Source organism: Thalassophryne amazonica, chromosome 1 (assembly GCF_902500255.1).
Source record: "Thalassophryne amazonica chromosome 1, fThaAma1.1, whole genome shotgun sequence".
NCBI lineage: Eukaryota > Metazoa > Chordata > Actinopteri > Batrachoidiformes > Batrachoididae > Thalassophryne > Thalassophryne amazonica.
In genome coordinates, this window is record NC_047103.1 from 36,661,846 (window position 1) to 36,669,812 (window position 7,967).

General features: G+C 40.7%; 1 protein-coding gene across 3 annotated transcripts in view; it reads right to left on the reverse strand.

The window, feature by feature from the left end:
• LOC117508330 (pyruvate dehydrogenase E1 component subunit alpha, mitochondrial-like) overlaps window positions 1-7,660 on the reverse strand; it is a 41,133-nt gene extending 33,473 nt beyond the window's left edge. Inside the window, exons 1-2 of one of the 3 annotated variants that reach the window (XM_034168080.1) lie at window positions 7,525-7,653; window positions 6,226-6,246 (exon numbers count right to left, since the gene is read on the reverse strand). In XM_034168080.1, coding sequence (XP_034023971.1) covers window positions 6,226-6,246; window positions 7,525-7,584 — 81 coding nt within the window. In that variant the 5' untranslated portion in view covers window positions 7,585-7,653. Of the gene's footprint in view, window positions 1-6,225; window positions 6,247-7,524 lie in introns of all 3 variants that reach the window. The other 2 variants (XM_034168070.1, XM_034168083.1) reach the window with 2 other exon arrangements.
• Between the last annotated feature and the right edge of the window lie 307 nt (window positions 7,661-7,967).

Here is a 7,967-nt window from a genome sequence, read left to right on the forward strand (position 1 = left end):
CCTCCCATTCTACTCTTACAAACCCTAGGAACTACAAGTAAGCCTGCACTCAGAGTCTATTGGGGTGATATGGTACTACGAGGTCCCTAAGATAAGATGGGACCTGATTATTCAAAACCTTATAAGTAAGAAGAAGAATTTTAAATTCTATTCTAGAATTAACAGGAAGCCAATGAAGAGAGGCCAATATGGGTGAGATATGCTCTCTCCTTCTAGTCCCCATCAGTACTCTAGCTGCAGCATTTTGAATTAACTGAAGGCTTTTTAGGGAACTTTTAGGACAACCTGATAATAATGAATTACAATAGTCCAGCCTAGAGGAAATAAATGCATGAATTAGTTTTTCAGCATCACTCTGAGACAAGACCTTTCTGATTTTAGAGATAATGCGTAAATGCAAAAAAGCAGTCCTACATATTTGTTTAATATGCGCTTTGAATGACATATCCTGATCAAAAATGACTCCAAGATTTCTCACAGTATTACTAGAGGTCAGGGTAATGCCATCCAGAGTAAGGATCTGGTTAGACACCATGTTTCTAAGATTTGTGGGGCCAAGTACAATAACTTCAGTTTTATCTGAGTTTAAAAGCAGGAAATTAGAGGTCATCCATGTCTTTATGTCTGTAAGACAATCCTGCAGTTTAGCTAATTGGTGTGTGTCCTCTGGCTTCATGGATAGATAAAGCTGGGTATCATCTGCGTAACAATGAAAATTTAAGCAATACCGTCTAATAATACTGCCTAAGGGAAGCATGTATAAAGTGAATAAAATTGGTCCTAGCACAGAACCTTGTGGAACTCCATAATTAACTTTAGTCTGTGAAGAAGATTCCCCATTTACATGAACAAATTGTAATCTATTAGACAAATATGATTCAAACCACCGCAGCGCAGTGCCTTTAATACCTATGGCATGCTCTAATCTCTGTAATAAAATTTTATGGTCAACAGTATCAAAAGCAGCACTGAGGTCTAACAGAACAAGCACAGAGATGAGTCCACTGTCCATATAATGATGCTGAAAAAAAAAGGGTGAAAAAGTCAGACTACTAGAACAAATTTCTTAACACACTTTCATTGTAAAGATAACTATAAAAGTGTGAAATGTCCTTTTTTCTGTTTTTCATACAATATGATCAAAGGACATAAGTGCCCGTAGTCTAAGAATCACCCATAAATACATTAACAAAGAACTTTATTAAGCTCTACGGGGGGGACTATGGTTAATTTAACATCAATATCAGTAATGAATCCATGACTGACAAATGAGTCAGTTGCACAGGATCTTGGGTAATGATACAATTATTGTAATTTTACTTCTGTTTATTATGTAGGGTGATGTACAGAGCTGCAGTAACTACAGAGGCATAAAGTTGATCAGCCACAGCATGAAGTTATGGGAAAGAGTAGTAGAAGCTAGGCTTAGAAAACAGGTGAAGATCTGTGAGCAGCAATATGGTTTCATGCCGAGAAAGAACACTATGATGCAGTGCTTGCTCTGAGAATGCTGATGAAGAAGTAATGAGAAGGTCAGAAGGAGCTATATTGTGTGTTTGTGGACTTAGAAAAAGCTTATGACAGGGTGCCAAGAGAAGAGCTGTGGTATTGTATGAGGAAGTCTGGAGTGGCAGAGAAGTACGTTAGGGTAGTGCAGGACATGTACAAGAATAGTGTGAGAGCGGTGAGATGCGCAGTCGGAATGACAGACTCATTCAAGGTGGAGGTGGGATTACACCAAGGATCAGCTCTGAGTCCTTTCTTGTTTGCAGTGGTTATGGACAGGTTGACGGATGAGATGAGACAGGAGTCCCCATGGACTATGATGTTTGCAGATGACATTGTGATCTGTAGTGAGAGTAGAAAGCAAGTTGAGTCTAGTCTGGAGAGGTGGAGATATGCTTTGGAAAGAAGGGGAATGAGAGTCAGTAGAAGCAAGAATGAGTACATGTGTGTGTGAATGGGAGAGAGCCCAGTGGAATAGTGCAGTTACAAGGAGTAGAAGTGGTGAAAGTAGATGAGTTTAAATATTTGGGATCAACTGTTCAAAGTAATGGAGAGTGTGGTAAAGGGGTGAAGAAGAGTGAAGGCAGGGTGGAGTGGGTGGAGAAAGGTGGCAGGAGTGATTTGTGACCGAAGAATATCACCAAGAGTGAAGGGGAAAGTTTACAAGACAGTAGTGAGACCAGCTATGTTGTAAGGCTGAGACGGTGGCACTAACAAAAAGACAGGAGGCAGAGCTGGAGGTGGCAGAGCTGAAGATGTTGAGATTCTCTTTGGGAGTAACAAGAATGGACAAGATTAGGAATGAACATAGAGAGATAGCTCAGGTGGGACGGTTTGGAGACAAAGTCAGAGAGGCGTGATTGAGATGGCTTGGACATGTGCAGAGGAGGGACCCAGGGTATATAGGGAGAAGGATGCTGAGGATGAAGCCACCAGGCAGGATGAGAAGAGGGAGGCCAAAGAGGAGGTTTATGGGTGTGTTGAAGGAGGACATGCAGGTGGTTGGTGTGTCAGGAAGATGGAGGACAGGGTGAGATGGAAACGACTGATCTGCTGTGGCGACTCCTAACGGGAACAGCCGAAAGACAAAGAGGAAGAAGTGCTTAGGGTCACTGTCCTGCTTAAAGATGAACCGTTGCCCCAGTCTGGGGTCAAGAGCAATCTGGAGCAGGTTTTCTCTGTACATTGCTGCATTCATCTTCCCCTCAATCCTGACTAATCTCCCAGTTCCTGTAAAACATCCCCACATCATGATTCTGTCACCACCATGCTTTATTGTAGGGATGGTGCCTGGTTTCCTCCAAACACGATGACTGGCATTCACACCAGAGAGTTCAATCTTTATCTCATTACCCCAGAGAATTTTGTTTCTCATGGTCTGAGAGTCCTTCAGGTGCCTTTTGGCAAACTCCAGGTGGGCTGCCATGAGCCTTTTACTAAGGAGTGGCTTCCATCTGGCCACTCGACCATACAGGCCCAATTGGTGGATTGCTGCAGAGATGGTTGTCCTTTTATGGAAGGTTCTTCTCTCCACAGAGGAATGGTGGAGCTCTGACAGGGTGACCATCGGGTTCTTTGTTACCTCCCCGACTAAGGCCTTTCACCCTCAATCACTCAGGTGAGATGGGCGGACAGCTCTAGGAAGAGTCCTGGTGGATCTTAACTTCTATTTACAGATGATGGAGGCCACTGTGTTCATTGGGACCGTCAAATCAGCAGAAATTGTTCTGTACCCTTCCCCAGATTTGTGTCTCAAGATAATCCTGTCTCAAAGGACTACGAACAATTCCTTCGACTTCATGCTTGGTTTGTGCTCTGACATGCACTGTCAACTGTGGGACTTAATATGCAGACAGGTGTGTGCCTTTCCAAATCATGTCCAGTCAACTGAATTTACCCCAGATGGAGTCCAATTAACCTGTAGAAACATCTCAAGGATGATCAGTGGAAACAGGATGCATCAATTCTGAGCTTCATGGCAAAGGCTTTGAATACTTACGTAAATGTAATTCCTTAGTTTTTTTTTTTATTATTATTTATTTTTAATAAATTTGCAAAAATCTGAAAAAAGGCACTTCACATTGTTATTATGGGGTACTGTGTGTAGAATTTTAAGAAAAAAAAACATTTTCATCCATTGTGGAATAAGGCTGTAACAAACTGAATAAAAGTGAAGCGCTGTTAATACTTTCTGGGTGTATCGTATTTATTAGGATATATATATATATATATATATATATATATATATATATATATATGCACATGACTAATGGAGATAAACTGCCAATATAGTACACAATTTTGAATGTCAAAGCAACCAATTCATTCCTAACTTAATTCCCACCTTCACTCCACCCCTGCTGATCAATAAATCTACACTAGTTAATTACTTCAACAGTTTTGTTTCCATCAAATATTACAACAGCCCCTCACCAGTATGCAGATACAATAGTTTCACTACTGAGGCCATCGTGTCTGTGAATCTCAAATTGCACATCTGGAGTCCAGGAACACACACGGCTGTCCCAGGAGTTCAGCTGCACTTTTACAGTGTCAGCACGACTTCACTGGCAGTGAAGCTGTCACAACTTGGAATTTAAACAATGCAGAATTACTGGGCACTGGACTTCTATCAGGATGAACAACAGGTTCTTACCTCTAATTACTCAACAAAAGGCACCCCACAGGAATGAGGCCTGAGCAGCTCAACTAAACGCTCCAACAAGGACATTAATAGACCATTGTTACATGCTGAGTGCGCATGTGCAGCGGAGCGTAAATGTCGCGGGACTAAGCATTAACTCCCAACTCTGTTGCCAGCGTGGGGGGCAAAGCATTAAATGCATATTCATCCAAAACATGTCCAAGAATTGGCTCTTCGTGTCGGCCATGGATACTTGATTGGTAGGGCCAGACCGGTCCCATCAGCACAGTGCTCAGCCACTAAAAAAAACAACAAAAAAAACACACTTTGTTGTGGATCCTTAATGAGATTTATTTTTAATCGGGCGCAGACAGTTGAAGATCGCTGTGAACAGTGATTGTGAATAAAATGAGCACTGTGATGTAAAAAAACAAAAAAAACACACCTTTTAGATTTTTAAAATATTTTTTTCTTCTTTTGGTGGTGGTGTGACAAAGCGACAAGACAGAAAACACACCCGGAGCACCATATTACACCGAGGGACTTCTTCAAAAACGCTGCATTTCTTCACGAACAGTTTCCACAATAAGGAATTACAGCATTTCCAAAACAAGGACATCTTATTTGGACACCAGTGTGTCTGTGATGATGGATCCAGATGAAAGGAGGCAATAACAGGTCAGGTCAAAAGACTATTTACTCTGTGTGGGCAGGTCTGCTTCACATGATGCAAAAGTCTGCTTTTATTAAATGAGAAAAAAAAAAAGGAAGAGAAAATACAGAATCTAATTGCTTTATTTCTGTTCGTGGGAATTTGATTCGGATGGAAATAACAGGTTTTGACAGACACATTAAAATGTCTGTCAGGTTTGGACAAGAATACAAGACTTGATCCGAACTTTAATGCCCTCCAGATCCAAGACTGACAGCCCTCTCATATGGACACTTTGGTTTAAGATAAATTCAGAACTTATCTGAGAGCTGCTAGGGACAGACAAGGACAAGCCAAGTGACCCTGAGAACTCCGAGCAGCAGGACCAAAGTCTGGTCGAGTTCACCTGTGTACAGTGCAACTTTTCTGATTCTAAATACCCAAAAAAAAAAATATTGAATTGGTGAAGAGTTTTTTGTTTTCATCATGACTGGAGCAGCAGACTTGAATAAATTGTGAATTATGAATGGAATGTTGCATTTTTTAGAGTTCTGCAAGATGCCTCAGAACACTGAAAAGTCTTCTGTTTTTCCTGAATATCCTTCCAAACAGCTATCATGTGTACAAAGCACATTTCAATCAAGACATTAAATATAGTTTCACACAAGTTTTTTTTTAATGATGTGATACCGAATGATGACAAATGTATGCAATGGGTACAGGATTACAGCTGACAGCAGAAATGTTCTCTATTAAATATTGTCACTGTTCAGATTGTCACATCCGGGACATATTTAAGGGACTTTGTCCACCTTTCTGTGAGCAATTTAAGAACACTTGTCACAGCATCACCCATAGATCCAGGCATGTCCCCACTGAAAGGCACTGCTCCCTATAGCGTTCTACAGGAGGGACTTGTGGAGTACCGAGTGCACAGGCGCCAAACAATGTAACAAGATGGTGGTTGTTTTTTTTTTTTGTTTTTGTTTTTTTAAGACATTGGCCCACTGTTTCCAATGTGCTTACTCAGGGGGTGTTATGTTGTGATTTGGAGGTATATAAATAAATAAATACATCCGAGCAACACTAAATATTGAAACCAGCTTTAAAGTTCTGTTGTTGCATATCACAAACTGCCTATAGAAGTCCCCCCCCCCCCCCCACCCCACACACACACACACACACACACACACACACACACACACACACACACACACACACACACACACACACACACACACACACACACACAGGACCACAAGGCTCAAGATCTGTTTCTCCCCCACTCCCTTGTTTTCACAAGGGGTTGCCACAACAGAGCCAAGGTGGATCTCTACATGTTGGTTTTAGTACAGGTTTTACACCAGATGCCCTTCCTGACGCACACACAAGCACCACACCATCAAAACATTGAACTGCTTACCTCAGACACTGTTTGGGCCCCCTGGCGAATGGAAAAGGGGAGAGGTATGAGAAAAGCAACAAATGAACAGGGATGCTTGTATGTTGTATTTTACTCTTAAGGGTGCTTTGGTCTCTACAGAACCATGTTTAAATGCATGTTCAGACACCATCTTAACAACGCCTAATCCAAATCTCAGACTTGGTAGGTACACTGGGCCACGGATGGAAAGATGCGAATTGATTTTACTTTTTAAAGATCAGCCAATTATCAGAATTCATGGTCAAATTTCTGGCCTGATGATACTAATATGCCGGAAAATGGCTCCTTAATGGAAAGGCATTCAACTAGGTTGTGAACTTGACTTTTTAAAAGCCCACACAACATTTTCTCTTGATCCTTTAAAATATGGGAATCTGACAGCGCTGTGTTCTCTCAGCACTTTTGATCTAGTTTATTTTTGGCTTTTTGTTTTTAATCAAGTTTACATCACTACACCATTTACAATCCAAATAAATCAGCATGTGTTTTTGAAAACACCTATAACAAAGCTGCAAAGGGGGAAACTAAGTGTTATGACTTTCCACCACTTGTCAAAGAGAGGTGATTAAAAATTTAATTTCTACACTTCTGTATTAAATAATTAAACATTTACACTGAAGCTGGCTGCTCTTTAGCATTCTAAAAAGTAGCATGTAAATAATAAATACCAACACTTTCATGACCAACCTTGTGAGTCGATACAGAACCAGGCATCCTTTAGTACCAACTTTACCATGGCTATACTAAAATACGAAATGAAGAATGATAGTTATGAAATGGTGTAAATCATGAAATAAACATTAATTTCATTAAATAAATAATGGTTATCTCTGCTTAAAGCAGGGTGAGATGAAATGTTGGTATTGGCTTCTGAGATGGATTGCGGCATCAATTCTGTGTTAAGCATATCTTATTATGTGAGTAATCTAAGATAAAAAGTCCATTTTGTCATACATGTAATGAAATGTACCGTAATTGTAGGCTCTGTTTCATATTTTGGTATGTCAGCTTATCAGGAAACATGGAAGCAGTGAAGCTGATGAGCTGCTGGTGGAAGACAAACCAACACAAACACGGAAAGCATCAACCACCCACTTTTAGTAAATTTCAGAAAATAAACATAGCACCAAAAGACCAAAACACATTAACAGTAAAGCTAGCCGCTGCAGCTATCAGCTAACAGCAACACCGGCGGACTGACCTCAAACCAGATCAGTCACCCAAACACCACCAGGTTAGTTAGCAAACAAAAGAAGAATTCATCCCTTAATGGCTCACCACATTCTTTCCAGTGATCCTACACAGCACGTTAGAGATGATGGCTAACATATTTTTCATGCTAATAAGCTGTGACCTGACACTGAATAGAAATTAGCTTGTCGTTAGCGAGCCGTCCGCTCGAGAACTGTCGCCGGCCGAGAACAAATATTCTCTCGCATTAGTTCCGCATCTGTTCCAGTTTGCATTTTTTTTTTTTATCGGCACATTTTGATTACCATTCCTTCTCACACTTAAAAGACATTTTGGCATTGAGGGTACAGGCGATGAAGCATTTTAGGTGTTATTTTGATCAGAGGTGACAGGTGTTCACAATCAACCACGTGACACCGGCATCAGTCAATCAAATGCAACCACATGTTCCTCCATAAACCAGCTGAATTGATTTTGTTCAACTCTTCAGGCACGTAGATGAGCTAATCAGTGAAATGACATGTTTTTAA